Source organism: Zalophus californianus, chromosome 13 (assembly GCF_009762305.2).
Source record: "Zalophus californianus isolate mZalCal1 chromosome 13, mZalCal1.pri.v2, whole genome shotgun sequence".
Lineage (NCBI taxonomy): Eukaryota > Metazoa > Chordata > Mammalia > Carnivora > Otariidae > Zalophus > Zalophus californianus.
This window is the reverse complement of record NC_045607.1, coordinates 7,022,938-7,050,383: the sequence shown is the minus strand read 5'-3', so window position 1 is coordinate 7,050,383 and position 27,446 is coordinate 7,022,938. Positions and strand designations below refer to the sequence as shown.

Below are 27,446 nucleotides of genomic sequence, written 5' to 3'. Positions count from 1 at the left end.
TGGAAACCGGTTCCCAAAGGCAGGAGAGTGCACTGGTTAAGGACCCAGACTTCATAGTCAGACCTGGGTTTGAGGCCTCGCTGTCACGTGTTCAGTGAGGGACTGTGGGCTGGTCACCCTGCCTCTCTGAGCCTCAGTTTCCTTAGCTGTAAAAAGGCGATAATTTTAGCACCTTACCTCCCTGTAGGGTATTTTGAAGATTAAGTATGTTGATAGAGGGAAGGCACTTAGCAGAGTACGTCCCAGGACGTGTTCCGTAACCTGAGCGGCATTGGATGGACTACTTTATAATTTATAAAACACACCCTTAATCAATGATTTCCTCTGGCCATTTGAGGAAACTCAGGCGGTGGCCGTTGTCCCTTCTTTACAGATGTGGAAACTGAGGTTCAGGGGGAGGAAGCAGCTCGCCCAAGAGTTAGGAAGGAAGGAGGGCTGTGGGACCGGAACCACATCCTCGAATCCCAGATCACGGTCCTTTGTTCTCTGCCCGAGGCCTCCGTGCATCCACCTGTCACCTCAGCTTCTGGTTAAGGAGGACCCGGCCCTCCCCAGCCAGGATTTTAAAAGAAATAGTAATCTTTTTTTTTTTTTGGTAATTACCAATATAGCTGCGTTTCCGCTGTATGTTTTTATAATGTTTTGATTTTGATGTCATGGAAAGCGAAAGTCTCCCGTGATCCCCATCTCCAGAGATATGAATGGGGAGGAGTGTATTATTCCACATGTATTATTACTGTTTGCTTATTTTTCCCATGTTAAGTCTTTTTTTTTTTTTAAGATTTTATTTGTTCATTTGCGACACACACAGAGAGAGCGAGCATGAGCAGTGGGGGGTGCAGAGGGAGAGGGAGAAGCAGACTCCCCGCTGAGCCAGGAGCCCGACGTGGGGCTTGATCCCAGGACCCTGGGATCTTGACCTGAGCCGAAGGCAGACGCTTAACCATCTGAGCCACCCAGGCGCCCTTCCCATGTCAAGTCTTGTCAGGGTTGCTGGTTCGCAGTTTGCTCCCGTTTCGTTTCCGGGCCCCCCCAGGACCCCTTTCCCAGGGAAGGGTGGGTCTGCGTGTGAGTACTGTCAGCACGCTCCTGTTGCCCCATCCTCACCATTCCGGGGTTTGGAGCTATCTGTGAGGGTGTTTACAGCAGCACGGGGTGGGGGGGGGGGTTGCGGTTAGGAAATGCCTGGTGTGTGATTTTGTTGACTCTCCTGTTTATTGGGACAAGGTCAGCAAACCCCAGCCCTGCTCTGCTGGAGTTTCCTGTTGGCTTTGAGGAACCCTGCCTCCCCGACAGGAGAGGGGAGGCCTGAGCTGAGGTCTCTCTGGCCAGGGATGAGCAGGAAGCAGCAGGTCCTACTTATCTGAGATCAGAATTCCTCCTCCGTGCCAGGGACAGCTTGGAGGGAACGGCATGGGCCGTCCTGAGAGGTTTCAGCCTCCACTGTCTGCCTAGGGCAGGGGCCAGGTTGGGAGTTGGGAGGGACACGCATGAGTTGCTGTGTTGCCTGAGTATGGCCCTGACTCATTTACCCTGGCAATTCCCCGGGGAAGTCTTGGTCCCTTCGGAATGCTCCTTTCAGGTTTTTTGGTTTTTGTTTTTTGCTTTTAAGATTTTAAGTAATCTCTACACCCAACATGGGGCTTGAACTCACTACCCCAAGATCAGGCTCCACCAACTGAGCTAGCCAGGCACGCCCCTCTCCTTTCAGGTGTTTGTTTTTTGTTTTTTAAGATTTTTTTATTTATTCATTGAGAGAGACAGAGAGAGAGCATGAGGAGGGGAAGGGAGAGGCCGAGGGAGAGGGGGAAGTAGCCTCCCTGCTGAGCAGGGACCCTGACATGGGGCTCGATCCTGGGACCCTGGGATCATGACCTGAACCGAAGGCAGCCGCTTCACCGACTGAGCCAGCCAGGCGCCCCTCCTTTTGGGTTGTAATCTTGAGGGTGGGCAGGTGCGGAGGAGGCTGCCCTGTGATCTGGGTCGAAAGCCGCTCTGTTGGGACAGGAGGGATTTCAGGCCTGGCCACCTGGTTTTGTGGTCTGGCAGGGTCGAGCTGGGAACGAGGCATCCTTACCTGGTGGCCTGTCTTCCTCACCTGTGTTTCTTCCTCCTGTTCTTTCCCTACAGTCTCTTTTTCTTCTCACTCGAGACACTTCTGGCCCCAGGAGTTGGCCTCCCCACCTTCTCCCTCCTCCTAGCAGCGGGGCCTTCATGTCCCCGGTCATTGTCAGCGGCCACGGTCCGAGCATTGGGCAGGTGGTGCGCCGGGTCACCGCGTACGCATAGCAGCTCTCCTCTGTGAGGTGGTCCCACCGTTTTACAGGCTCACGGCCAAGGCTTGGAGGGGCGAGGGCTCTTGCCTGTGGGTGGCAAAGCTGGGACTTGAAGCCGGATCTGTTTGCCTTGGCGGCCTATGCTCTTTCTACCCCACCTTCTGTTTTTCTTCTCCAGGTTCTCAGGCTCGGAGGCACTTCAGAGCTGCCCAGGGGCTTGTTACAATGCTGGGTTCCCTGGGACCCCCCAGCACATACCTGCAGAGCCTGAGCCGGGGATGGGGTTGGGGGGCAGGAATCTGTATTTTGAGGATGCTCCCAGGCTGGTGCGAGGCTGGCGGTCGGTCTGCAGACCGTGCCAGGAGCCGCTGAGCAGGGTGACGCTTTCAGCCCTGGTCCCCACTGTGGCCAAGGAGTCCCTGTGATTAGCCCTTGGTGTAGAAGCAGGGCCAAGCTCTCCTCAGGACCGGGGGTTCTAGTGACTTCCCAGTACGTGCGGGGAGTTAACCATTCCCTCTTCAAGGATGTGTGGGACTGAGGTTTCTAGAACGGCTTTTACTCCCAGCCACAAACATCCCCTGCTATCTTTCCCAGTGCGTTCCTACTGCATCGCGTAGCAAGTTCTATGTTTAACTGTCTCTTGAGAGCCTAAAACCTCAAAATTAAACGGACTGCTGCCGTATAGCCTGCCTGGAGCAACGTTCCACTGGAGGAAAAGCGGCTGTAAAATTCCACAGCCCTCACATGCCACCTGGACACCCTCAGAGGCGCCGCCGCCAAACTCACGCCCTCTGACAGGGTTGGCTGTTGACAGATGTGCTGGGCAGGGGCTGGGCACATGGGGATCCTGCCCTTCACCCCTTTCCCCTGGCACCCTGCATCACGATCTCTGGGGGCAGCCCCCCTCCAGCCCAGAGAGCCGGGCCATAGGCAGCTTACCTTGGCCTCAGTCCCGGTCCCCTGGGGTCTCAGCAAATGTGTCTGCAGCCTCCCGTGGGTGCTCCTGCCCCCATTCCATAACTGGTCCAGGCACGCAGTGCTGGTGCTCATAGCAGACCGAGGCCCCTCTGCCCCCATGGGCCCAGATGTGGCTACCTGGCTTGTGGGCCCAGACCCGACAGAGTGGGGCTCCCTTCTAGAGTTTCCTTAAAGCTATCCCCGAGATACCAGAGGCATTTGAGTATGTTCTGCTAGGATTTCCTGCAGAGGCCTTGATTCCACATATCCCTCAGGAAAAGGGGTCTGGTCCTAGGAAGCATTTCCGGGGTTCTGGGGGCTCAGGTAGGGCCCGGGAGATCTGCTTGCCTTTGAGGCAGATTGGCACAATGGAAAGTCAGCCCTGTGGGGATCTGTCCCAGCACCTTCTAGCTCTGTGGCCTTGGACAGGTCGCTTAACCTCTCTCCCATAAAGGGACGGGTGAAACCTGCCGTAACAATAACAGCAGCTACTATTGTGGTCTTAAATACATGGCAGGCCGTGGGCCAGACCTTTCCACGGACTCTGTCATTCAGTCCTCGCTACAAGTCATGACCGTTTTACAGATGAGGAAACCAGAGCCCTGGGAGGTAAGGTGACTTTCCCAGGGTCACCCACTGGTGAAGTGATGGGCAGCTGAGGCACAGGAAGTGCTGGGTGGGCAAGGGGGCGGCTTGGGCCTCCAGCCTGGCCTGCTGCTCCGTGGGCTTGGCTGGGAGCCCTCGGTGGTGTCCCTCACCTGTCACCCTTCACCCCGTCGGGTAGGCCACAGCCTTGCAAGATTGCCTGAGGACGGACCTGTTTGGGAGGCCCAGTCCAAATGTGAGAGCAGTTTGGAAATGAAACTTGTGCCTTCCCCCTCTTGCCCTGACTGCCTCCCCTCTTCCTTTCCTGGGAAGTGAGGGTGTGCCTTTCTGTGCGGGGTAAGTGCCCAGCCAGGCAGTGCCCCTAGCCTGCTGCTAACTCACCCCAAGTGGGTGTGGGGGCCTGGAGGGCAATGCCCTGCTCTTGAGTGGGTGGGGGCTGTGTGCACCCAAAGACGAGGTGAGACCTTTCTTCCCACTCCTGGCTCTGGGACCAGAGGAAGCCCAGGGGTGCTGACTGAGGAGCAGATTCGCAGGCCCGGAGCCCTTCCGGGACAGGGCCCCTGACCCACTGTCTTCCTTAGGCCTCTGGAGAATGGCCCTTCCCCCTTCCCTGTGAGAGCGTCAGAAGGACAGACCGCCTTCCCAAGTGTGGTACAAGGAGGGGCGCCAGCCTCCTGCCTCCCCTCTTGCCTGGGAAGCTTGCCCAGCATCTCTGTTTGGGCTTTAACAAAAGATTCTCTGTGCCCTGTTTACCCGTAGCCCGGCCTGCCTGCCATGCCTCGAGTGTGAAAGCCAAAGGTCTGCAGGCTGACGTGGGGACTGGAGCATGCTGGGGTGGTCCCCCTCTGGGCTGGAGTGGGCAGCGGGTCATTTCTTTGACTCCCTTCCCCTTCTGGAAGAAGCATCAGGGGAAATCAACAACGTCGAGGGATACCTAAGGGGTGGTTCTGAGAGCAAATCGCCGACTCTCTACCTCCATCCTTTCCTGGGGTCCTAAGCCTGGCGGGGGCTCCAGAAGCTCAAGGCTCTTGAGTGTGGCCTGTGTGACGGGTCAGGTCCTGGAGGGCTCCGGGGGGTCAGGTCTGTGCTTGGAGGTGCCTGTCCTTGTGGCTCACCCTCACCTGGGTGTCTTCCCCCCGCTCCGGGAGGGTTTTCTGTGATGGCAGGGGGTTGTAACCATAGCGCACCTTTCTCTGGGCCACAGGCAGGATAATGTCATGTCATTTAAGTAGTTACAAGAAGCCTCTGAGGTAGGTTTGGCAATACTCCCATTTTGCAGTTGAGGAGGCTGAGGCTCAGAGCAAAGGTTGTTTGTCCCCAGGCTCTGAGCTTACCCAGCCTGGGTGCTCCTTCCCTACAGTGAGGACAGCGCCCCGTGGAGTGTCTGTCACACGGGTGGGGCAGGCAGGGTGGCCTCACCTTCTCCTAACTCAGTAGATGGCAGGTCCTTCTCATAAACTTTTACAATCCTCGGAAATCACACAGTGAGGAAGGTCTTTTCTCCCCAGGTACTTTTCCTACTCATCAAAGTACCAAACTTCAATGATAGAAGAGTGTGTCGTATGGACAACCCTCTACAGTCTTACCCACCCTCAGACTTAACTACGTACAGTTCTATGTATAGCTTTCCAGATTTTTCTATGCATACAGCAATAAGTTACTGATAGGATTTTTTTTGGAAGAAGAATGAGATCATGCTTCTCTTCTCCTAATTTCGTTACATTGCGGTCTGATCCCCATAACTGGAAGATTAAAAATCATCACCATTTTTAAGTGTGGCTTCAGTAGCATTAAAGCTGTCACGTCAAGGTGCAGCCACCAGTGATTTCCAGAATTTGTGTTCATCTTTTTTTTTTTTTTAAGATTTTATTTATTTGACAGAGAGAGAGATAGAAAGAGCAGGAACACAGGCAGGGGGAGTAGGAGACAGAGAGGCAGGCTTCCCACGGAGCAGGGAGCCCGATGCGGGGCTCCATCCCAGGACCCCGGGATCATGACCTGAGCCGAAGGCAGACGCTTAACGACTGAGCCACCCAGGCGCCCCTCAGAATTTGTGTTCATCTTGCACACAAATTGATGAAGCTCTGTCCCCGTTAAACACTGGCTCCGCACCCTCCCCTCCCCCAGCCCCTGCACCCACCCTTCTACTTTCTGTGTTGATAAATTTGCCTGCCTACCTCATATGAGTGGATTCCTGCAGCGTTTGTCCTTTTGTGACTGGCTTCTTTCACAGAGCCTGTATTTAGCCTATATTTTCCTCTACTGGACAGCATCTTTTTTTTTTTTTTTTTTTTTTTTTTTAATATCTGGACATCTTTTGGGTCCCTGTATCCAGAGATATGAGGTAGGGAACACTATTCTTATTTTAAAGTTGTAAAAACAGAGCCTCAGGCTAGTAATTGGCCCCGGGGTCATGGAAGGATTTCAGGTGAGAGCTGGCTTTGAACCTGTCTTCGCAGCTCCAAAGCTCTTGCTCTCTGCACTCTCCGAGATCTGCCTGTCACCAAGGGGAAGATAGGGGCTCCCTGGGTTGCTTCTCTGACCCCCGACCCCCACCCAGGGCCTCACCACGGGAACCCGGCCCCGCTTCTCCCCACCTGCAAGTGGAAAAGGGTCTGGCTGCCTCCTACCGACTTGGGCAGCTCCTTGGAGGCAGGGCAGCCCCAGGCAGGGGTGGAATTGCATTCTGCGGGATCGTCAAGAGACCACAGGTGCCCCCGCGCTGGTCAGGAACAGGCCAGTTGGAAGGAGGAGCTGAATTTGCTGCCCTGGCAATGGGTCCAGACCTGTTGCCTCCAGCTCAGCCTGGCAGGGGTAAGGATCGGAGAGAGGACCCGCCAAGGAGGGGTAGAAATGGATGATTATTTTGGTAAATTTTGACAAATATCTTTTGTACTGATTGGTTCAGATACAGTCTCTCTCAAAATATTTGAGACACAAGTGAAGCCTCTTCCGCAGTCCCTTTCTCTTTCCTCTCGGTGGCGGGGGGGGGATTATTATCTTGATTTGGGGGCTCTCCATGCATGTTTTATAGCTTTACAACACCTGGATATATACATTATAGAAATCCTTCCATAACACATAAGGCATTACTCTGTAGCATGTTTCCTGGCTCAGCATCGTTTTTGAGGTCTGTTCACGTTGGTACATGCAGGTATAGATCATTAACTCGTTGCTTTCACATTCCATTGTATGATGATGATGATTTATCCTTTCTCCTGTTGATGGATGGGTGGCCGCTGATTTGGGGCTGTTAGGAACAACTCCTCAATGAGCATTTTTGTCCATGGCCCCACGTGTGTGTAACGATTCTCTGAGATCTCTAACTAGGAGAGAAGTGGCTGGATTGTAGGATATGTGCGTCCTAATCTCAGGCAGGAATTCAGCATTTTTGCCAGTCCCAGTGGAGTGAAATGGCATCTGATTACATTCCCTGATTAGTAATGAGGTTAGGAATTAGTTTCATATATTAATTTCCATTTGCATTTTTTCTTATGAGTTGTCTATTCATTTTTTTCCAGATTTATTTATTTCAGAGAGAGAGAGTGAGTGAGCAAGCGCACATGGATGTGCACAAACTCATGGGGGGGTTGGTAAGAGGGCAGAGGGAGAGAATCTCGAGCAGATTCCCTGCTGAGTGCGGAGCCCAACTCTGGGCTCAATCTCACAACCCTGAGATCCTGAGATTGTGACCTGAGCCAAAATCAAGAGTCGGATGCTCAACTTACTGAGCCACCCAGACGCCCTATTTGTGTATTTTGCCATTTCTTTCTATTGGATTGTCTCTTTTCTTGTGTTTGTAGGAGTTCTACACTTGATCTTAGCCAAAAGGCCGAGAAGCGATTGTAGGAGTTCTGTATTTGTCCTGGATAGTAATCCTTTGGTAGTTAGGCACACCGCAAATATCTCTAACAAATCTGTGGGTTCTTTTTACTTAGCCCGTTCTTCGATTCGCATACATTATAACTTAATGTGATCAAAGTATCAATCTTCTCCTGTAAGGATGCATACTTTTCCTTTTTTTTTTTTTAGGATTCATACTTTTCCAGTAGGAAATCCTTTCCTCTCCTAAGTTGATCTCTTAGCTCTTTCTTTAAACCTTTTCAGGTTTTGGCTTAGGTCTTCAGTTCATTGGAATTTTTTTTCATGTAAGGAAGTGGATGAGGCTATGCTTTTCTCCCATGAGTAGCTGAGAGCCAGCTCCGTTCACGGATGCCCATTCTTTCCCCCTGACCTGCAAAGCCAACACTGTCACGTCTGTTTCCAGACATTGTGGCGTCTGTCTCTACACTTGGTTTTCTGTTCCTGTGGTCCATCCATCTATCCCTACGTTAGCACCACATCGGCTGAATTCCTGTAGCTTTGTAGTAAGTCTCCTCCCACCTTGTTCTTCCAAACTGTTGTAGCTATTCTTTTTTTTTTTTTTTAAGATTTTATTTGTGAGAGAGAGCGCGAGCGTGAGCAGGGGGAGGGGCAGAGGGAAAGAGAGAGAGAATCTCAAGCAGACTCTGCTGAGTGTGGAGACCGACTCAGGGCTTGATCCCACAACCCTGAGATTGTGACCTGAACCGAAATCAAGAGTCAGACACTCAACTGACTGAGCCACCTGGGCGCCCCTGTTACTTACTTTTGTAGGTCACATACTCCAGACAGTTTGTCTCTAACCAAGTCATCAGGTGTCTTGCTCTAATGTGTTCTTATTATTTCATATAGTCTATCATCTGATCATTTAATAAGTATTTAACCAGTCAGCCCATAATGGGCACCTGGGTGGTTTCCAGTTTTCCTAGGGCATAAATAACATGGTGATGAACATTCCTGTAACTGATTCTTGTCCTAGAATCTTTCCCAGACAGTTGGTGCCCTCCCTCCTCCTGTGTCCTTCCCGTCAGCAGATCTTCTCTCCACCATATTCTGGGCTCCGCATAAGGGACCTGGATGAATCTGGAGTGGCCTCTGTACTGTGGGACTCCTAGCCTCCCGAGCCCCCGGCCCCTGGGTGGCCTCTTGCCCACTGCCTCCCAAGCTCTTCTTGGGTGCAGCCAGGGGTCTCCCACCTCACTGGTGGATGTTAATCCCTGACTTCTAGGAGGGCACAGTCTCCAGCTCAGAGTGAGACCTCTGTTCTGGAAGAAGGAAAAGTAGCCGGACCAGAACTCTGGGAACAGCAAGGCACACACATTGCCTTATTGTCTTTTCTCAGCTGCCTGAGTTCAACCCGTTGATCTTTGGCCTCTATTCAGGATCCTCTCCAAATTCCCCACCTCTTGGGGCAGAGACCTGACCTGATCTGACCCAGCTCCCCATTGCCCTCCCCAAACTGCCCTCTCAAAGCTTCAAATGAGGGCTGATTCTTTCTTCCTTTCTTATTTTCTTTATTTCTTTCATAGATTTTATTTGAGAGAGAAAGAGAGCTTGAGAGAGAGATCACACACAAGGGGGAGGGGCAGAGGGAGAAGCAGACTCCCTGCTGAGCAGGGAGCCCGATGCGGGGCTCCATCCCAGGACCCTGGGATCATGACCTGAGCTGAAGGCGGATGCTCAACGACTGAACCACCCAGGCGCCCGCTTGGTTTCTTTCTCTTTTTTCTTTTCTTTTCTTTTCTTTTCTTTTTTCTTTTCTTTTCTCTTCTTTTCTTTTCTTTTCTTTCTTCTCTTCTCTTCTCTTCTTTCTTTTTTCTTCTCTGTTTCTTTGGAACTTTGATATTTTTTCAATCACAAAGATAATGCATTCTGGTTAAAAAAAAAGTCAGTTTCAGGGCGCCTGGGTGGCTCAGTTGGTTAAGCGACTGCCTTCGGCTCAGGTCACGATCCTGGAGTCCCGGGATCGAGTCCCACATCGGGCTTCCTGCTCAGCAGGGAGTCTGCTTCTCCCTCTGACCCTCTTCCCTCTCGTGCTTTCTATCTCTCATTCTCTCTCTCTCTCAAATAAATAAATAAAATCTTAAAAAAAAAAAAGTCAGTTTCCTTTCATTCGGTTTCTTATTCCCACTCCGAGAGGGCGTCCCTCCCCACGGGGCAGGGACTGTTGGTCAAGGGTTTATCAGAATGGGACTGTATTTATTTATTTTTCTGGATCTCGCTTTTTTCCACATTGGTATTACGTACAGAGCTCCTTGGTTCCATTGAAAAGGCCATGGTGCGTTGTAGTGGCAGGAAGTGCTTACCGCCCACCTACTGTGGGCCAGGCCCCACCTACCTGCGTCTCTGCCAGGTGTCTGCCAGCCCTGCGGGTGCTTTGCTTCATCCATTTCCTTCCTTTCTCGTCCTGTTCTGTGCACTTTTCAATCACCCCTGACTGTTGAGATCAGGATTGCTCTGGGGGGCCAGGCCCGTGTCTGCTTCAGCCCCCTTCCACAGATGGGGGTGCTAAGGCTCAGAGACATGAAGACGCCTGCTCAGGGTCACTCCAGCACCCAGGGCAGAGGCTCACTGGCCTGGCTGTCCCTCCAGCACTAAGTTCACATCATGTAGCTCGGGGCTTGTTCTCCACCTGACCCAGGGCCCACACACAGGCAGTTTGGGAAGCCTCATTTCTGTGCCTTCTGATTGTCCCGAAAGCTTGGCTGGGCTTCTGTTCCCACACCCCTAGTTTATGGATGGGGAGACCAACATGCCACTTTCTAGGAGAGGAGTCCTGGCTCCTCAACACGCTGTTCCCTCCCTGCTGGCTACAGGCAGGGGTGGCCAGGACAAGGGGGTGTCTGGTGACATCAGCACCTCTAGAGCCAAGCCTCGCTGGCTGACCTCCGGGTGGGACGCAGTTGGAAGGGAGGCATCCATGGTGGGCACAGGCCTGGGATCACACGCCCCTGGGCACCTTGACCACCTTTTACAAAATGTGGTCACATCCACGACAGAGTCTGTGCTCTGGGACAGGAAAACAGGCCGTGGGAGAGAAGCTGTTCCACACGTCTGCTAGGAGGCCATACCGGTTAGGGAGGGCTCAGTGCAGGGAGGGGATGAACTGCCTGCAGGAAACGGCCTGAAAAGGGTGCTTTCTGTAACTGGGAAGGAAGATCCCCACTTCCTTGGGTCTGCCCGTTTCCCTGTGGTGCTTTCCTGACCGGACCAGCTGTGTCGCAAGGCAGCTGCCATGTGGGATTTGCTCTAGCAGCGTGGCCCCCTGGAGGCGCTGCATGCCTGGGCTGCCCCGTGGATCTGGCTTTGAAGGTGGCCTCTGTCACTTACAGGTGAAGTTGGGCACATGGCTTCTCTCTCTGAGCCTCGGTTTCCCTGTCTGTAAAACGGGTATGGGGAATATTTCAGCCTTAAAAAGGAAGGGAATTCTGACATCCATGCTAAAACATGGATGAGGGCTTTCTATTAACTGAAGTAAGCCAGACATCAAGAGACAAATACTGTTACAATTCCACCTTTATGAAGTACCTAGGGTACTTTAGTAGTTTAGTAGGGTACTTTAGTGGGTTTGTGCAGAACCTGAGGCCTAAAGTACCTAGGGTACTTCAACTTTATAAAGACAGAAAGTAGAGGGGCACCTGGGTGGCTCAGTGGGTTAAGCATCCGGCTCTTGATTTTTGACTCAGGTCCTGATCTCAGGGTTGTGAGATCAAGTCCTGCATCCGGCTCTGCGCCGGGTGTGGAGCCTGCTTAAGATTTTCTCTCTTCCGGGGCGCCTGGGTGGCTCAGTCATTAAACGTCTGCCTTCGGCTCAGGTCATGATCCCAGGGTCCTGGGATCGAGTCCCGCGTCGGGCTCTCTGCTCAGCGGGAAGCCTGCTTCTCCCTCTCCTGCTCCCCCTGCTTGTGTTCCCTCTCTCGCTGTTGCTCTCTCTGTCAAATAAATAAAATCTTAAAAAAAAAAAAAAAGATTTTCTCTCTTCCCCTCTCCCTCTGTCTCTCACCCCATCTCTCTCTCTGTCTCTCCAAAAAAAAAAAAAAAAAAAAAATAGAATGGTTCGTGGCCAGGGACTGGGGAAGGGGAAATAGGGAGCTAGAGTTTAATTGGGGACGGGGTTTCAGTTTAGCTAGACGGAAGCGTTCTGGAGACCCATGGTGGTAGTGGCTGCGCAATGGAAGTGTACTTAATGACACTGAATTGTATACCTAAAAAAGTTTAAAGGGGTAAATTTTATGCTATGTATACATTACCCGAATAAAACTATCTTAAGAAAAAAAATGGGTGGGGGCGCCTGGCTGGCTCAGTCGGTAGAGCATGACTCATGACTCTTGATCTCAGGATTGTGAATTCACCACGTTGGGTGTACAGCTTACTTTAAAAAAAAAAAAAAAACAACAGCGGTGCCAGAACAATGTGCATGTCCTGGACTTGGCTATGAGTCTTCAGTCTGGGAACAGGAGCTGCCTCCCCCGCCCTCCGTGGGTGTTTAGTGCCCTTGAGTCACTGGCTCCTGGAGCTGGTCCCTGCATGGAGATCCCTACCTGGGGGGTCTGTTTCCTTCCCCAGGGCCCTCGGGGTTGGGAGGGCCAGGAGCCTCTGCTTCCTCCCCATCAGGATGTGTAGCCCTGCCCACATCCACCCGAAACTCACTGCTGCCCTGCCTCCCCGCCACACCCAGGCCCTGCCCTGTCCTGTCCCCCTCTCATGCCCTCTCTTGAGACCCACTGATTTTGTTGAGCACCTACTGTGTTCCGAAGACTTCTGCCCTGTCCCCCTCTCATGCCCTGTCTTGAGACCCACTGATTTTATGAGCACCTATTGTGTTCCGAAGGCTTCTGCCCTGAAGGAGCGTGACAAGGAGGTACCAGAACTGCCTGCCTGCCCCACTCTGTGCTAAGCACAGTGAAAGCCTGCAGTTCTGTGGACGCTACCCAGCAGTGCTGTGAGGTGTTTGTGCAGAACCTGAGGCCTAAAGCCAGTGAGGTCCTCGCCCAAGGCCCTGCAGTGAGGTCAAGGCGGGCAGAACCCAGCTCAGGCTTGTTGGCCCCTGGCTTCCCCCCACATCCTCAGCGAGAGCTACTTGAGAGCAGGCTGCCCCAACCACCTAGCTGTTTCTTCTCGGGGGTCTGGTTGCGGGGCAGGCCCCCCTTCCCTGGTATCCCTGTGGACTAAGGCCTGGGGTTTGGCACCTGCATCTTCTTCCCAGTTTTCTCCCAAAACCCCGTCAGAGAGAAGCGGTGACTTGTCCAGAGTTCCACCAGTGAGGCGGTGGCAGAGGTGAGACAGATACACGGGGCAGCTAGAGGGTGATCCCCACCCTCCAGACAGGCCACCCCCACGAGGCTGGCCCTGCGCTGGACTCCCAACTCTGCCTTCCCAAGCCAGGGTGCCTGGCTCTGTCCCCCGCACCTCCACGGAGGCCTTCTCAGCAGGGAGGTGGCATCTGTCTCTCGGGCTGTAGCCACAGCTGCCCCTTGCCCTGTCTCAGGCTCTGCCTCTCCCACTGCTGCCCACACACTCATACTGAACCGAGAGGCCCCTGAGGTGTGGACACACCGTCGTCATTTTTATTGTCCCCAGAGGGCTGAGCCAAGGGCGGGATGGCAGCAAGTTCAGGATGTGCTGGAGACCGGGTGTTTGGGGCCGGGGGAGGGTAAGAGCCAGCCGAACCAGAACGGAACGGACAATGGATGGGGTTGTTTCCTCCCTCTCTCAGCCTCCCGTTCCCTCACCTGTAAACGGAGCAGTGAACAGTTTCCACCTTGGAAGTCAAGAGGCGACTTGTGCAAAGAAAGCCCCGGGACAGCAGGGGCCCAGAGGCAACTCCTCACTGTAGTGTCCTCACTGGGAGGCTGGCACACCCACTCTCCCTCCAAAACTGGGAGGCTGCAACCACATCCTGCCTGGTCATAAACTGCACCGCCCCCAGCGTCTGGCGTCCTCTTTCTGGACACTGCAGGGGCAGGCTGTTGCACGCCCTCAGGCCCTCTGGCTTGGCCCCTTCTCCCTTCCTGTCCCTAGCCTTTGGGTGCCTGCCTAGTTGTGGACTTGGGGAACTGGGAAGGGAGGGACAAGTGTCCGGGTTTCTTTCAGCTGGAGGCCAACTGTATGATTCAGCAGGTCCTCCCCTGGAGTGCCCCCTTCCCAGGAGTGTAGGTGGTATGAGGAGCCAGCTGGTCATTAGAGGCCCGGGCCTTCCTATGGGGGGGCCATTCACCCTGGCCTGTGAGTCCTGGCCTCACCAGGAAGGCTGACCTCTGGGCTGGAGCTGGTGGCCCGGGACGGGTGGTGGCGTCTGCTGGCCCCATCGTGACCTGAGTTCTGGGAACCCCAGGGGACAGGGAAGCTGGACTCCGGGGCGTGGTCTCTTGGCACTCTTGGCATAGTCAGGTGGGCAGCGGATCCACTCGGCAATGACGTTGCAAATGGGGAGGTGGAGGGATGGGCCTGGGTTTGGTCTTGACTCTGCCCTGAGTAGTAGAGTGACGTTGGGCAGGTGACTTTACTTCCCTGAGCTTAGTTCCTTACACACACGTAGATGCACACAGCCAGAGATAATATCATAAATGTGATGTCATCTAGCATGGGGCGGAGGCCAGTCTTGTTTTCTCGTCCTTTCTTTGCTTGGCCCCACCCCTTACTGTGCGTGTGTGCGCATGCGCGTGCACGTGCACGTGCGTGTCTGTGTCTCTCCCCTCAGGATCCTATATGGACATAATTACAAGCACCCTTGCAGAATTTTTTAAACTTCCCTATTTGTTTTACAGAAGTGAGTTCACATCGAGCCCCCTCTTGTACATTTCGATTTCCCACACTTTGATGGAACCTCTTCCGGTCACTGGGGCAGTGTCTCGGCAGCTGGTTCCAAGTGAACTGAGAGTTTTCAGCGTGCCCCTCTGGTCAGTCTGATCATGAACAGGTTGGAGTCTGGACAGGAGTTCCCAAATGCTGCCGCTGGAACGCAGGGGGAGGCCACATTAGCAATCTGTTCGTGTGGCTCCTGACTTCGGTGCTCGGTCTTCGTGTCTGTTAAATGGGGAGACTGCCTGCCTTCCCCGGTGGTGGTTTCCCAGCTACCTGGTGACCACTTGGCTTCTGGAGAGAGGCCTATCGATGGGCCCCCCTGCGAGTGGCAAGGCTGTGACTCCCGGCTGGACTCACGGTGGAATTTTGGACAATGGGTCCGTTGTCTCCTGGGCCCCAGTCGGCCAGGCCGCCCTGCAGTAACCCTCTCCTGTGGGTTCTTTTCAGGTTGAACCATGATTCCAGTGACGGAGCTCCGCTACTTTGCGGACACACAGCCAGCATACCGGATCCTGAAGCCATGGTGGGACGTGTTCACCGACTACATCTCCATTGTCATGCTGATGATCGCGGTCTTCGGGGGCACGCTGCAGGTCACCCAGGACAAGATGATCTGCCTGCCTTGTAAATGGGTCACCAAGGACTCCTGCAATGACTCCTTCCGGGGCTGGGCAGCCCCAGGCCCGGAGCCCCCCTACCCCAACGCCACGTTGCTGCCGACCCCTGGCACGGGCCCCACAGGCATCAAGTACGACCTGGACCGGCACCAGTACAACTACGTGGACGCCGTCTGCTACGAGAACCGCCTGCACTGGTTCGCCAAGTACTTCCCCTACCTGGTGCTTCTGCACACGCTCATCTTCCTGGCCTGCAGCAACTTCTGGTTCAAGTTCCCTCGCACCAGCTCGAAGCTGGAGCACTTTGTGTCCATCCTGCTCAAGTGCTTCGACTCGCCCTGGACCACCCGGGCCCTGTCTGAGACAGTGGTGGAGGAGAGCGACCCCAAGCCGGCCTTCAGCAAGATGAATGGCTCCATGGACAAGAAGTCGTCGACGGTCAGTGAAGACGTGGAGGCCACCGTACCCATGCTGCAGCGGACCAAGTCCCGGATCGAGCAGGGCATCGTGGACCGCTCGGAGACGGGCGTGCTGGACAAGAAGGAGGGGGAGCAGGCCAAGGCGCTCTTTGAGAAGGTGAAGAAGTTCCGTACCCACGTGGAGGAGGGGGACATCGTGTACCGCTTGTACATGCGGCAGACCATCATCAAGGTGATCAAGTTCATCCTCATCATCTGCTACACCGTCTACTATGTGCACAACATCAAGTTCGACGTGGACTGCACCGTGGACATTGAGAGCCTGACGGGCTACCGCACCTACCGCTGTGCGCACCCGCTGGCCACGCTCTTCAAGATCCTGGCGTCCTTCTACATCAGCCTGGTCATCTTCTACGGGCTCATCTGCATGTACACGCTGTGGTGGATGCTGCGGCGCTCCCTCAAGAAGTACTCGTTCGAGTCCATCCGCGAGGAGAGCAGCTACAGTGACATCCCCGACGTCAAGAATGACTTCGCCTTCATGCTCCACCTCATTGACCAGTACGACCCGCTCTACTCGAAGCGCTTTGCCGTCTTCCTCTCGGAGGTGAGCGAGAACAAGCTACGGCAGCTGAACCTCAACAACGAGTGGACGCTGGACAAGCTGCGGCAACGGCTCACCAAGAACGCACAGGACAAGCTGGAGCTGCACCTGTTCATGCTCAGCGGCATCCCCGACACCGTGTTCGACCTGGTGGAGCTGGAGGTGCTGAAGCTGGAGCTGATCCCGGACGTGACCATCCCGCCCAGCATCGCCCAGCTCACGGGCCTCAAGGAGCTGTGGCTATACCACACGGCGGCCAAGATTGAGGCGCCCGCCCTGGCCTTCCTGCGTGAGAACCTGCGGGCCCTGCACATCAAGTTCACGGACATTAAGGAGATCCCGTTGTGGATCTACAGCCTGAAGACCCTGGAGGAGTTGCACCTGACAGGCAACCTGAGTGCCGAGAACAACCGCTACATTGTCATTGACGGGCTGCGCGAGCTCAAGCGCCTCAAGGTGCTGCGGCTCAAGAGCAATCTGAGCAAGCTGCCGCAGGTGGTCACCGACGTGGGCGTGCACCTGCAGAAGCTGTCCATCAACAACGAGGGCACCAAGCTCATCGTCCTCAACAGCCTCAAGAAGATGGTGAACCTGACCGAGCTGGAGCTGATCCGCTGCGACCTGGAGCGGATCCCGCACTCCATCTTCAGCCTCCACAACCTGCAGGAGATCGACCTCAAGGACAACAACCTCAAGACCATCGAGGAGATCATCAGCTTCCAGCACCTGCACCGCCTCACCTGCCTTAAGCTGTGGTACAACCACATCGCCTACATCCCCATCCAGATCGGCAACCTCACCAGCCTTGAGCGCCTCTATCTGAACCGCAACAAGATCGAGAAGATCCCCACCCAGCTCTTCTACTGCCGCAAGCTGCGCTACCTGGACCTCAGCCACAACAACCTGACCTTCCTCCCCGCCGACATTGGCCTCCTGCAGAACCTCCAGAACCTGGCTGTCACGGCCAACCGGGTGAGTGGCCTGGCTGTGGCTCTGGGGAAGGGGGGCGGGCGGTTTGCTCAGGAGGCGCAGCATCTCGGGGTGGTCGGGTACTCACCCGTGGTTCCCAGAACCACCCAGGAGGGGGCTTGTTGGGAATACAGATCCCTGGGGGCCCCCCTGCCCAGACCTGTTGACTCGGGATCTCTGGGCCGGGGGCCCTGTCTCTGCCACAGAATGTTGCAGAGTCCTCCTGCCGGGAGGGCTGGTGTCGTCGGGCGGCGTCGGTCCCCCGAGGTGACTTGGGGTGGATTTCTCATAGGCAGGGATGTGCAGGGACAAGAGGTCCCAGGGCTGGGTTGTGGGAGGCGGGACTTAGCCTGGAGCCTGTTCTAGACCACATCTGGAGCCGAGGGGCCAGTCTGGGTCCATGGGCGGACAGAAACCGTGGGTGGCTGGTGCTCACCAAGGCCGAGCCGGGTGGTCTCTGCAGCTCTTGGCCCTGCTGACACCCTTCCCCCTGGGCTTGTCACCACCTGCCTTTCTAGAGAGGAAATTGTACAAACCATCACAGGCCGGCAGTATGGGAGGCCACGCCCTGGAGATGCTCAGGAAACCGTTGGTAGCCCTGTGTACCAGCCCCTTGCCTGGCCAGGGAAGCCCCCCACCCCCACAGGCCCCTTTTCAGAGGCAGGCGGGTGGGGTTGAGGGCCAGCTGATCCTGTGGCTTTGTGGTCTGGCCCCTGTAGTGCAAACAGAGCTGCAGCCACTGGAAGGACCACCCCCTGCCCATCCTTCCTGGGGACCTACGGAAAGGTGACTCGTTCCCGGTTTCTACTTTCAAGGTGGAGACACAGTGAGGCAGGTGGTGGTGGGATCCCAAAGCCCCGGGGTGGAGACCTGGTTCAGACACCACCTCTGCCCCTCCCCTGCAGACAGTGGCACAAAGCAGCCCACACCGGGCGGGGCACGATGCTCCCGACAGGAACTCTCTCCAGCAGCCGCAGAGGCGGGCGGTCCCCTGAAATGCCCCGCCCCCGCCGCCCCAGGAAGGGACACACCTTCTCCAATGTCACTCAGATTGGAGGGTCTGGGCCCCCCTCCCCTCTTCTCTAAGCCCCTCTTACTGCAAACCAGCCTGACTCTTCCGTATATCAGAGTTTGACTCTGATATACAGAAGAGTCACAAACTATCTTCCAACCCCCCAAATTATGACTGTGAGTGTCCAAGGACGAAGGTCAGATCCCACATTGCTTCACGTGGGAGCATCTGCCCCCAGGGCCTGGGACAGGCCACAGATCAGGAAAATTGGACTCCTGGGGGAAAGCCGCATGTGGGGAGCACCAGACAGACCCCAACCTCTTAAACTTTAAGGCCTTCCCCCAGCACACAGTGTGGGGGCCAGATTGCCCCTGGAGTTGGGTCCGACTAAGGCACCTCACGACCCTTTGTAACCTGCCTCCTCTGTCCCGGCTGCCCGGCTGCCCGCAGGCTCTGCACCGGCTCTATGCGGGCTCTGTGCAGGCACCCGGGGCTTGCTGGGCCCTCCTTCCTGGTGGAGGGCGCATCAGGTATCCAGCCTGGCTCGCAGTTCCATCCCCTACCCCCAGGCTCCTCACCCCTAGCAGGACTGTTAGGTCACATCACACCTGTTGGCTGAGGTCACCCCTCAGGAAAGGAGCTGGCCACAGGCTCGCTGTCCCGAGGAAGGAGACCCTCTGCATGCCCTGTTTAGCACACTGCTTAATCACATCCTGTCTCCGCCCCTGGAATGCCAGAGGCCTTTGTAGGGAAAAAGTTCACTGGGGCTGATCCTTGTCAGGCCCATGCTTTTTAAAAAAGTTTTAAAATTATTTTTACTTTTGTAACTTTTTAATTTTTTTTATTAACATATAATGTATTATTTGTTTCAGGGGTACAGTTCTGTGACTCATCAGTCTTCCACAATTCACAGCGCCCACCATAACACATAACCTCCCCAATGTCCATCACCCAGCCACCCCATCCCTCCCACCCAAGGCCCGTCCTTTTAAGCTGGAGCCCCTCTCCTCCTCCTCTGTGAGCCACCCGGGGCTGCAGGTAGACGGAGGGGTGGGTGTGACCCGGCTCAGGCCCTTAGCTGCTCTTTCCCCAGGTTTAAACTCACGTGAATAGGCGCAAAAGGTGCGTTCGTTTGTCTACAGATCCATTTATTCATTCTTTCATTGATTTGGCAAATGGTTTTCACATACTCCTGGGGTAGAGGAAGGTGCTAGCGGACACAGGGACAAATAAAGCCCACTGGCTGCACATCTAGAGGCTCCTGGGCACACACAAGAAGGGTCTCACCCCAGATTTAGGGCAGGCAGACCTCCTGGAGGAAGGGACATCTCCCCTGGCCCTGAAGATTGAGGGGACGTTAGCCAGATGAAGAGGAAGTGGAGAGTCTAGTAGTTTCTGTCAGTGGGAGGGCGAGCGGTGAGTTGAGCAGCCCCTGGAATTTGGACTTTCCTCTGAGGCCAGGGCTGGAAGAGAGTGCTGTTCTTCCCGCTCATTTCCATCGGATCTTCTTTGTTCCCCTTGTCTGGTGACGTGGATCTTGGCTCTTCCGTTCAGTGCCTGACACACAGCAGATGTTCACCCAATTCTCTGAGTAGATGAAGAAACGAGCTGACTTATCATTGGGAGAGATCGTTCTTGCTGCAGTGTGAGGGGGTGGGTTTGAGGGGCAAGATGAGAGGGGTCAAGAGCTGGCAGGAACCCAGGTGCAGCCATTGGCAGGGGTGAAGCCTGGACTGAGGCTGCCCTGGGTGGAGCGACTTGGGCGGGAGAATCCGCAGGATGGGGCTGGATTGGATGGGGGAGAAGGGGAGAGGTCTGAGTGACTCGGGGTTTCTCACTTGGCTGCCTGGGACGATGGGTCACTGAAACAGGATGCAGGAGGAGTCCCTGGTTTTCAGAGAGGAGACTGTATGTCCCATGTTGGGTGTCTGGAGCCCCTGGGACATCCAAGGGACCGTGTTGAGTCAGCCTGAAGCTCAAGGAGCCGTCCTCATCCCCACTGGGCTCCTGGATGAAGAGGGGTCCTTGTCGGGATCACCGGGGGCAGAGGACGGAGGGAGAGAGGAGTCTGGCTCAAGCCTGTGGGGTCGAAGCGGAAGAGCGAGGCCAGGCAGGAGTGTGTGGGCTTACAGCGCGTGGGGCAGCTGGGTGCAGGAACGGATTCAGGTCCAGTGGATGAGGAGGCACTGTTGCTGACTCTGGCCAGATAGTTTTGGGGGTGGACAGGGCAGAAGCTGGATCACAGCTGAAGAGAGACAGCGTGTTTTTCCACGTGGTTTGTCAGGAGGTCGGGAGGGCGATGGAGCAGCCCCAGAGGCTTCTGGGAGGATTGTCTCTTTTTCCAAAGACTAAGTGGACTTGAGGCTACTTCAGCGCTGATGGGGGAGCCATCGAGGTTCCTGGGAGGTAGGAGAGGGCAGGGTCAGGGTGATAGGACAGGGCCCCAAGCCTTTGGCAGCCGAGTGACGGAAGTGTCCTCGGGAAGAGGACAGGTCCAAAGGACAGGGGTGGCTGTGGTGGGCGCCAAGCTATGGGAGCACCTCTCTTTCCTCTGTGGGACCTGGAGAGAGCTCACTGGCTAGGGCAGGGGGTGCTGGGGAGGGGGCGTTGTGGGGAGGGAGCTCTGCACGTGAACCCCAGCTGTGGCACTCACTGGGTCAAGCCTTTCGTGCTGCCCTAACCCCTGTCTGAGCCACCAGAGGAGTCCACTGTCGGGGGGAGCGGGCTCTTTGGGAAGCTCAGGCCCCCCTCAGTCCTGCCAGAGCCCTGTCATGCCCTCTCACCTTCGTGTCCCTGACCTTCAGCCCTGCTCACCTGGGAGGCCACCTTGGCTCCATCCCTGACCGCTGGGCACAACAGTGGCTGTTTCTGGAGGCCCAGGTCGGGGGTCTCTTTTAAAACAAGTCACCCAAGATCCAGGTCTGCCCAAAGGCCCTCAGGCACAGAGCATTGAAGGCATTTCTCGTCCTACCTTTCATTCTACAGAGGGGGAAACTGAGGCCCAGGGAGGGAAAGGGACTTGCCCGTGAGCACCATATTTGGCAGAATGGGAACATGGTGCAGGCTGTGAATCAGAGGAAGCAAAAGGCTTGCTTCCGTTCTCTCCCGAGCTTCCTGCCTGCGCGGTCTTGCGCACGTTGTATTTCACTTCTGCAGGCCTCAGCGGGACAATGGGGGCAGTGACAGAGCCACCTCACAGAGGTTATTAAACAGTCTCTCCATCATCCTCACGTGGGGTCGCGTGGGGTCCCTCCTGCCCAGCCTTCTGAAAGAGACTGTTCTGGCAGATAGGCTCGGTGAGAACCCAGGTTTGTAGCCGACTCCTCGCAGAAGGGCTGGGAAGAAGGTGGCCAGAGACACAGCAGGTCCCCACTCGGGCCCCACGGTTTGCTCCTCGCTGCACCGACGGTGTGGACAGATAGCAGAGCACGAGCTGTTGAACCTGGTTCAGTCTTGGCTCCACCATGTTCCAGCTGTGAACCTCTGGGCAGGTTAGCTTCTTTAGGGCCTCCTCGGTGAAATGGTACTCCATCTGGAAAGCAGAAGAGGTGTTTATAGGGTATTTACAGGGAGTTCTGATGGGTAAATGAGGTAATAGTATCAGTGCTCAGAGCCAGCCCACTGTGTAGGAAGCTGTGTGGGGATGTCACCCGTCATCAAAGTTTGCAAACTCAGGAGGGGAATGGCCAATATTGGGCTCCCTGCACTCACGATCAGGGTGTGACTTGACAGATGAGGGGACCGAGGCCCAGGACCAGGGAGGTGACAGAGCTGGGGTCCCCACCCCTATTGGAGTGCTCCTCACAGTTCTCAGCAACTGGGGTGTGTGATTTTCTCAGCATGCCGTTCTCTTTCATGAATTATTCTTAAACCGGGCAGGCCCCACAGCCTGGCTCCTGAGGAGCCCTGGGCAATGGAGGAGGGGGCAGAGTTGATAGTAGCTGGCCAGTGTGACATGCTTCTTCGGGTGCCGAGCGCTGGGAGACAGTGGGGGACCAGGGGGCCCCAGCCCTGCCTTCTCAGAGCCTGGTCCGGGAGTGACAGGGGGTCAAGCAGCTTCACCATGGAGGGGTTGGTGACGCTGGGGGCCATGGGCGCCCTAGGTTACCCAGGAGGTCAGGGAAGGCTTCCCGGAGGAAGTGACTGCGGAGCTGAGACTTCCCATACAGGCGGAGGTCAGCCAGGCTTTAGGCCAGATGGTGCTGTGGCCTGGGCCCAGGGAGCTGAAACGGGCTTCAGAGGGGATGCTGGCGCCTGGGCACAGGGGTGGGGTGAGGGGGCAGGGAGAAGCCTCGGCCAAGTCCCCAGATCTGAGCTGTGCCCCTCACTTTGGCCCTCTTGCTCCTGCCCTTCCAGATCGAGGCGCTGCCCCCGGAACTCTTCCAGTGCCGGAAGCTGAGGGCCCTGCACCTGGGCAACAACGTGCTGCAGTCACTGCCCTCGCGGGTGGGCGAGTTGACCAACCTGACCCAGATCGAGCTGCGGGGCAACCGGCTGGAGTGCCTGCCCGTGGAGCTGGGCGAGTGCCCGTTGCTCAAGCGCAGCGGCCTGGTGGTGGAGGAGGACCTGTTCAACACGTTGCCACCCGAAGTGAAGGAGCGGCTGTGGAGGGCCGATAAAGAGCAGGCCTGAACGCCGGCGGGCAGCTGAGCACCGGGTCTCTGAGGAGTCCTCGGGGCCCAGGGACCCAGACACCCAGGGACGACCAGCCGGGCCTCAGCCAGGGCAGGAGCCCGGGGCTGGTTGTTGGCTGGGCCATGGCCACGGAACAGTACCTGAGGGGCTGGCCCCTTTCCTCCTTCTGAGACTCATGCCCCCCCGCCCCGGCCCCTGCCCAGGGCGGGCGCCCGTCAGGGAGAGCAGAGACCTATGTCTTAGAGCGCGGTATTTGGACAATCAGGGCCTCCCCCCTGGAGGCCATCTCTGCCCGAGAGGCTGAGCTGATGCCAGAGGCCCAGGGACACCCACTTAGCTCTTGGTATTTATTTTTCTCCACTTTGCATCCCCTCCCTCCAGATAACTTATACATTCCCAACAAAGTTCAGCTCCGGTCGGGGGGGCGGGGGGGGGGTATGTAAGGAAGGGTGGGTAGTTTCCCTTTTCCTTTTTTGGTGATGCCCCCGGCAGTACCACCCAGACTTGAGCAGAGGGGTCCAGGGAGAACCAGCTGTGACAGTTGCCCCAGGGGTGCTGGGCTGGGCTCTGGCGGTGTGGCCCAGGGGACAGCAGACCGCCAGGTGGAAAGGCCAGGCCTGGGGCTGGTCTCATCAGTTTTAGATTTTTTTTTTTTTTTTTAAGTAAAAAGAAAAAAAACCTTTTTTTTTAAAGCTTTGAAAATTGATGGTTTGAGTATTAAAAAGAAAAAAAAAAACACTAAAAAAAACTAAAAAAAGAAACAAAAGACAGTGAAGGCCAGTGAGTTGGGGTCTCAGGGCAGGACGGCAGCTTCCCTTGAGCAAAGCAGCAGGACACTGAACTGTTTCCTCCCCGCCCCCCCCCCCCCCCCCCGGGGTGAGGGCTGCAGGATGTCTTCGAGTCTGGTGTGACCTTGGTCCAGGAGTTCTGTTTTTTCCTCTCCTCTCCTAGGGCGGGGTTTTTTGTTTTGTTTTGTTTTGTTTTTGGTGTCTTGTTTTCTTTTTCCTCCATGTGTCTTGGCAGGCACTCGTTTCTGTGGCTGTTGGCCAAAGGGAATGTTCCGGAGCTGCCAAGAAAGGAGGAGACTCGGGTTGGCTAATCCCCGGATGAACGGTGCTCCATCCTCCCTATCTGTCCCTCGTCGCAGTGTTAAGGAGCCAGGAGGAGCTACCTCGCCGGGACTCTGCTTTCCCACCTCATGTGTCATGAGTTTGCCCAGTGACACCCCTAGCCTCAGCCGCTGACATCAGCCCTGTCACCGCCTGGTCCTTCAGAAGAGACACTTGGAGGCGGGGTCATGGGTGGGGAGGTCGCCGCTGGGAGGGGCAGGCTCCCCAGGTTTGGGTTTCCAATTTCTGTCCCAGGCGCCAGGCGCACACACAGCCCTGTCGGCGCTTGGTGGCAAGAAGCCACCTCACTTTAGATCAGTCACGGGGGTCCCTGCATTAGAAGGGTTGCCCGCCTTAGATCAATCACTTGGACACTAAGGCACGTTTTAGCGTCTCTTTTCTTAACGATTATGTCCATTTGTCTGTCCATTTGTGTTTTCTGCGTCATGTCAGCAGATGTAATCCTCAGAAATAATGCACACTAGCCTTTGACAACCATGAAGCAATCCGTTACATGAGGGTCTGAACTTGTAGACTCCGTTCAAATATCAAATAAATCCATAACAGAAAGTAGCCTTTGGAGATCTCCGTGTCGTGGCGGGGGGGGACCCTACCCTCAGCTCTCTGGGTCTGGCTGGGCCCTGTGGACTGGTTTGCTGAACGGCCACTGATGGGCATCTAGAAGGTGGGTAACTGCCCTTCTCCCTGCCCTTTGGAGGCCGCTACTGGGCGTGGGCTGGACAGAGCGCCTGCAACTGTCAGGCGTGGCCTGGGCCAGGGGTCCTGCCGTTGGCCTGATCACCTGTGGTTTGGGCCTTCATGAGCTTTGATGGGTGGGGGGGCCGGGGCGGGGAGGGGGACACTGGAATGGGAGCCAGTAGTCTCCATTCTTGTCCCAGCTCTGTTACTCCCTGCATGAAGCCGGGCTGACCCCTTCCCTCCTAAGGCCTCCGTATCCCCATCTGTGCAGCGGACGTTTTCACTCTGTGCCCTCATAGGTCCCTCGTAATTCGCAGCAGCCATTCCCCTGGGCTCTGCAGAGGTGGGGCTGAGAGTCACTGCGGGGGAGCCGGCTCCTAGCCCCTGTGGGAGCCTGCTGAAGGTGCTGGGCTCCATTGCAGAGGCTCAGGGAGAAGGGCAGAGCTGCCTTCAAATCGTAGCTCTGCCCTTTATCTGATGTGGAAGCACAGTTTCCTTGTTTGTAACATCAGACTAGTATTGGCAACCTTGCAGGATTGTTCTGAGGCTTCCTTGAAGTTGCCTTTTAGTTGGCAAATAGTTGGCTTTTAGTGCCCATTAACTGAGGTCCTCCTCCTGGACCAGTGAGCTTTGCGCCGGGTTGCCGTGGGGACCCAGGGGCAGGGGGCTTTTGGTGAAGAAGAAAGGCCATGTGTCTGACCTCCGCCTCAGTGATTAGGCCTTAGCTGCTGCTTGGGCACCTCCTCTGGAACAGGCCAGAGTCTGTCCTCCCTCCCTCCGTGGGACTGTCACCCCTCCAGGTCACCTCAGGGCTGAGCAGCTGGGCTGTGATCCCTTCTGAGACCCTCCTGGGTCTCCCGAGTGGAGGTCCTCCCCTCCTGTCTGGTCTGGTACCCCCCCCAACCAACTCCCACCCCCCACACAGTCTTGGGGCCGCCGGGCACCACCAGGAGCAGGAGTGTTGGGTCCGGAGCTGGTAGGCTTTTGGGGGGAAAAAAAAACCCCACCTCCCAAAGCCTGAGCAGGATGAACGAGCAACTCTCAGAGGCTCAACGCCTCCTCCTCCCATCTGGACCCCCCAGGGCTGTCCACTCCCAGCCTCAGGGGTATAATCTTTCCACGGATGACAAGAGCGGTTTGGAAAATGGGGAAGTTCAAAAATCAAAATACCCTCACATTTCACCCAGAACAGCCCCAGCTAACTTTTGGTGAACAGCTGATAGGCACTTTTAGTAAGTGCTAGGCCCTGTGCCAAGCTCTTTATTGGCAGTAAAGCATTCCTCTTCCTCCTTATGAGAGGTTATCCCCAAACTACAGATGGGGAAAGCAAGGCCCAGGCCCAGACTCAAAGCCAGTCTGCCTCACTAAGCCTCCACTACAAGACTTTGGTGGGAGTTCCCAGGGGAGCCGCTAGCCCAGCATGATGGGGACCGTCGTTGTGCCCCCGACCCATGGTAGGCGTCCCTGTATTTGTTGGGCAGTTGCATCAGATGGGGCCAGGACAGCTGGGAACGGGCCTTGCCTCAAGCGAGCCTAGTCTCACTGTATTGCCTGCATAGTTTGTCTTCTGCCTGCCCTTCTCACCCAGCTGAGCTCCTCGGAACCTCTCCTCCATTCTCAGGAGCCTGGCCACCCCTCTCCCCGGCCCTCGGGAATCGGCACTGGGCAGTCACTCCCAGTGCAGTGGGCCCAGAAAACACGACTTGACTTGGGGCCAAGGCTCCTGAAGGCTGAGCTCATGTCCCCACGCTCCTTCCCAAGACATTCTGTCCCTTCGCCATTCAGAAAAATGTCATTTCGGGGAAGGCCAGCGGCCCGTCTTCAGGAGCTACAGCCAAAATGGGCCCGTCAGCTGCTGAGCAGGGCTGGTGGCTTCTGTCCTGGCTGGTGGTGTCCACTGTGCCCGCTGGATTTGAGACACCCAACATCTTGGGCCTGGGGGGGGGAGGGCGGGGCGGGAACAGGAACCAGGGTTTCTCCCTCCCTCATTCTGGAGACCCAGGCCCCCATCTATATCCTCTTCTTCCTCTTTCTGTTTCTGTTTTTTTCTTTTTAGATTTATTTATTTAAGTAATCTCTGCACCCAATATGGGGATTGAACTCAGGATCCAGAAATCAAGAGTCACATGCTCTTCCAACTGAGCCAACTAGGTGCCCCTAGCCCCTTCCCCTCTAAGATGTCCCTTTATCGGGTGCCTGGGTGGCTCAGTCGTTAAGCGTCTGCCTTCGACTCAGGTCATGATCCCAGGGTCCTGGGATCCAGCCCCACATCGGGCTCCCTGCTCCGCGCGCGGGAAGCCTGCTTCTCCCTCTCCCACTCCCCCTGCTTGTGTTCCTGCTCTCCCTATGTCTCTCTCTGTCAAATAAATAAATAAAATCTTAAAAAAAAAAGATATCCCTTTATCTGCTGTCTTCCTCTGAAAAAAATAAGATATCCCTTTATCTGCTGTCTTCCTCTGAGCGGTAGGCTGACCCTTCCATCTTTCCCTAATCCTCCCAAGACGGACAGAGTTTCAGGGGGTCAGAGCTAGGAGAGGCCCAGACAATTCTCTGAGGGACCTTTTCCACCCTCGGAACACAAAGCCACTCGGCCCGGTCTGACCAGTCTGATGTGTACCCCCCCCCACCCCCACCCCACGTTGATGCTGGCAGCCTGGGGACTTTCTAATCCACGCCTGAAGTCCAGAGAGGGGCTGACATTCGTCAGAGGTCCCAGTGAGTCAGGCTGCCTGGACTGGGACTCAGGGATCCTCCTGTCTACCCAGCTTCTTTGCACTGACACTCCTGGAATACAATCTCTAGGCACCTGTTTAGCAGCCAGAAGGGGGTGGTTTCTGCAAAGCAACTGGGAGGGAGCCCTTAGAAACCATGAAGGAGA

General features: G+C 55.7%; 1 protein-coding gene across 3 annotated transcripts in view; it reads left to right on the top strand.

Moving 5' to 3' along the window:
- The window catches only part of LRRC8A (leucine rich repeat containing 8 VRAC subunit A), a 28,385-nt gene extending 3,943 nt beyond the window's left edge, over positions 1 to 24,442 (top strand). For all 3 annotated transcript variants that reach the window (XM_027615032.2, XM_027615034.2, XM_027615033.2), the window contains 2 exons: positions 14,952 to 17,116; positions 22,482 to 24,442. In XM_027615032.2, the coding sequence (XP_027470833.1) occupies positions 14,960 to 17,116; positions 22,482 to 22,757 (2,433 nt within the window). In that variant the 5' untranslated portion in view covers positions 14,952 to 14,959 and the 3' untranslated portion in view covers positions 22,758 to 24,442. The remainder of the gene's footprint in view (positions 1 to 14,951; positions 17,117 to 22,481) is intronic.
- The last annotated feature ends 3,004 nt before the right edge of the window (positions 24,443 to 27,446 follow it).